General features: G+C 36.4%; 1 protein-coding gene across 1 annotated transcript; it reads right to left on the bottom strand.

Annotated features, from left to right (window-relative positions):
• Positions 1–312: 312 nt before the first annotated feature.
• LOC147978308 (uncharacterized) lies at positions 313–878 on the bottom strand. Its single transcript, XM_087516562.1, has 2 exons — positions 722–878; positions 313–609 (listed from the first exon to the last, which is right to left on the bottom strand). The coding sequence occupies exons 1-2, from the start codon at positions 824–826 to the stop codon at positions 439–441; spliced, it is 276 nt and encodes a 91-aa protein (XP_087372688.1). The 5' UTR covers positions 827–878; the 3' UTR covers positions 313–438.
• Between the last annotated feature and the right edge of the window lie 1717 nt (positions 879–2595).

The following is a 2595-nucleotide window of genomic DNA, read 5'->3' as shown; positions in this document are numbered from 1 at the left end:
AAGTTTGAAAGGCTAAAAGAGCTTGATCACATACCATGCCCATCTACTCAAGAAACAAGAAACAAGAAACAAGAACACATGGTGTCAACACGCAAGCAACCACCATTTTGTTTGAGATTCGAGACTATTTAATAAATGGTTGAGTGCATCGCTTGATGTAGATGCTGGGGTTAATCCTCCTTTTCAAAAACAAATCAACCATTTTTGTTAAACTTAATTATTTTCAATCGGTCTCCACATATATACACGAACTAGAGATACACACAGGATAAACAAAAGCTGCCGAACACAACAAATTATCGGAAAGTCGGTTTACAATGATTTAAAAACATCTTGATGAGTCCGGACAACATTCCATGCTGGAAGCTCCCAGATCAAAAACAATTACGAATATAGTTTTATTTAATTATTTCTTAGCTTAGTTGCTTCAGCAGACGCTTATACTTGAATGACAGGACAACAGCAGTTATTGTTGTCATTGCAGAATGCCTCGGGGGCCGGCCACTTGCCTACGCCGCCGCAAAACTTCTTGCACTTGTCGTCGGTACAGTTTGGGAAGGAGATGGAGTAGCATGGCGCCGGCAAGGGAAACACAGCAGTCTCATCTGCCTGCAAGTCCGCAGACATAAAAATATAAGAAAATGTGGTTTTCAAGTATAATTTGGAAATGCCCATAATCTTCTGCTCTTTGCAAATTGAATGATAAAATTCACTTATCAACCTCTTTGTGGGCGTCGCAGGAGGAGAGAAGAAGGGTGGCAGCCATGACCACCATGACGGTGGCCACAAAACACAGGACGCTCATGCCCTTCTTCAGCATCGCCATGGTGTACAATACAAGAGGGCAGGAGTCTACTTACGCTCACCTACATACAATTTCTTCCTGTCTTTGTGTTGTTATGTTATTCTGATTTGTGTGTTTATATAGATGTGTATGCCTAGCTTATTAGAAGTATATATTAAATGATTGATCAATGCTTTAATTCACGTAACAAATTAATTGTGATTGTGATCAATGTCAATCGAAGAAATATTAATTGTGATTAATAATTATTAATTGTGATTAATAATTATTAATTGTGACCACCTAACGAATTCATGTCAATCGAAGAAATTATTAATTGTGTTTAATTATTATATATCTTTGGCGATTTGATTCAAACACAAGAGATTTTATCTAGAAGAACGTGAATCCGTTCCATTTCTCATTAAAAGAAGTCCATTTCATGGGCTGCCGTCTGCAAAGAAAACCTCACACACTGCTAGCAGGGAATCACCAATGGGATGCTTTTGTGATTTAACTAGATTAAGAAAGTTCCACTAAATAACTAGACTAAGAAAATAAAATTGTTCTACTAAAAATGTAATTTACAAAACATATTTTATAATAAGTGAATATATCATACTATTGCAGTAAGGGGTATTAGCCTACCCCGCTTCTCCACCTTCTTTAAATAAGGAGATCAATATGAATATATTAGTTGTGTGTGTGTGTGTATATATTAGATCGTGTGGGATAAAAAAATTGTGAATAGTGTTTACGTACCCAGAGATGTCTTGCATCTCTGCTCCTTTTGATCATAAAGTGAATGTTCTCGCAAACATAGTATGCACATAAATTATTCCCATTTTTCTGCCTCATGCACTTTACAAGAATAGAATTCAATCAGATAATAATCAAGCATGATAATGGTATTGAAACTAGAATTAAAGATATGCACGGACATAGCTACTACTACTTAATTACCTTGGAACGTTGCCATTTTAGCTTTGTCAATTTGAAATCACATGTGTCAAAAGAATGTTCACGCACTTCACTAAAAATTAAAGAATACAATACATACAGAGATGGAAAAAATTGTATGAAAACATAATTTAAGGAAATGTTTCACAATCAATGGAAAATTTACATAGTCGCCTAATAAAATATTCAAGTGTGTATAATAAAATGCCTATGCAACTTCTGAAAATGTTTGAACGGGGGAATTTATTTTAGAACCATTCTTTCTAAGGTTTCGTCTTATGTGGAACTGTTTTAGTTTTCAAACTAAACATTCAAACATGCCATGAAAACACGAACGGAATTTGCATGCCTTTCGTTGGACCAGATCGACGTGACGCTACACAGATGCGACTAAATTTTTTTATATAATATATTTTTTAATTAATTTTCAGAAATATTACGTTAAATTGTTTTCAAAAATAATACATAGTCAGCCATATGGTGGCCAACTGGATCCAGTCGGCCAAGAGTAGGCCGATTAGTACCCTATCAGCTAGAAGCAGGCCGACTGGGCTCCGTCGGCTAACTGTTGGCCGACAAGAACTAATTGGCTTATCGTAGGCCGACTGAAACTAATTGGCTTTGTAACGCCCATGATGCGGCTATAGCTCCCATGTGTCGAGGCATGACTTAGAGGCATAACCGCATAGTGGTTTTGTCGCAAGAAGGGTCATATTCACAAACATCCCATGTAATGAACAAGACATGGATAAATAGATTTGGCTTACACTCGCCATGTCACACAATACATAAATAATTCATACATCATCCAAATACACTCATAGACCGACTACGGTCAAAACCAAAAGAAA

This window comes from Triticum urartu, chromosome 3A (assembly GCF_056163025.1).
Source record: "Triticum urartu cultivar PI428250 chromosome 3A, HENAU_Tu73, whole genome shotgun sequence".
NCBI classification, from domain to species: Eukaryota; Viridiplantae; Streptophyta; class Magnoliopsida; order Poales; family Poaceae; genus Triticum; species Triticum urartu.
Note: the sequence above shows the minus strand (reverse complement) of the source record. Positions and strands in the feature narration are given on the sequence as shown.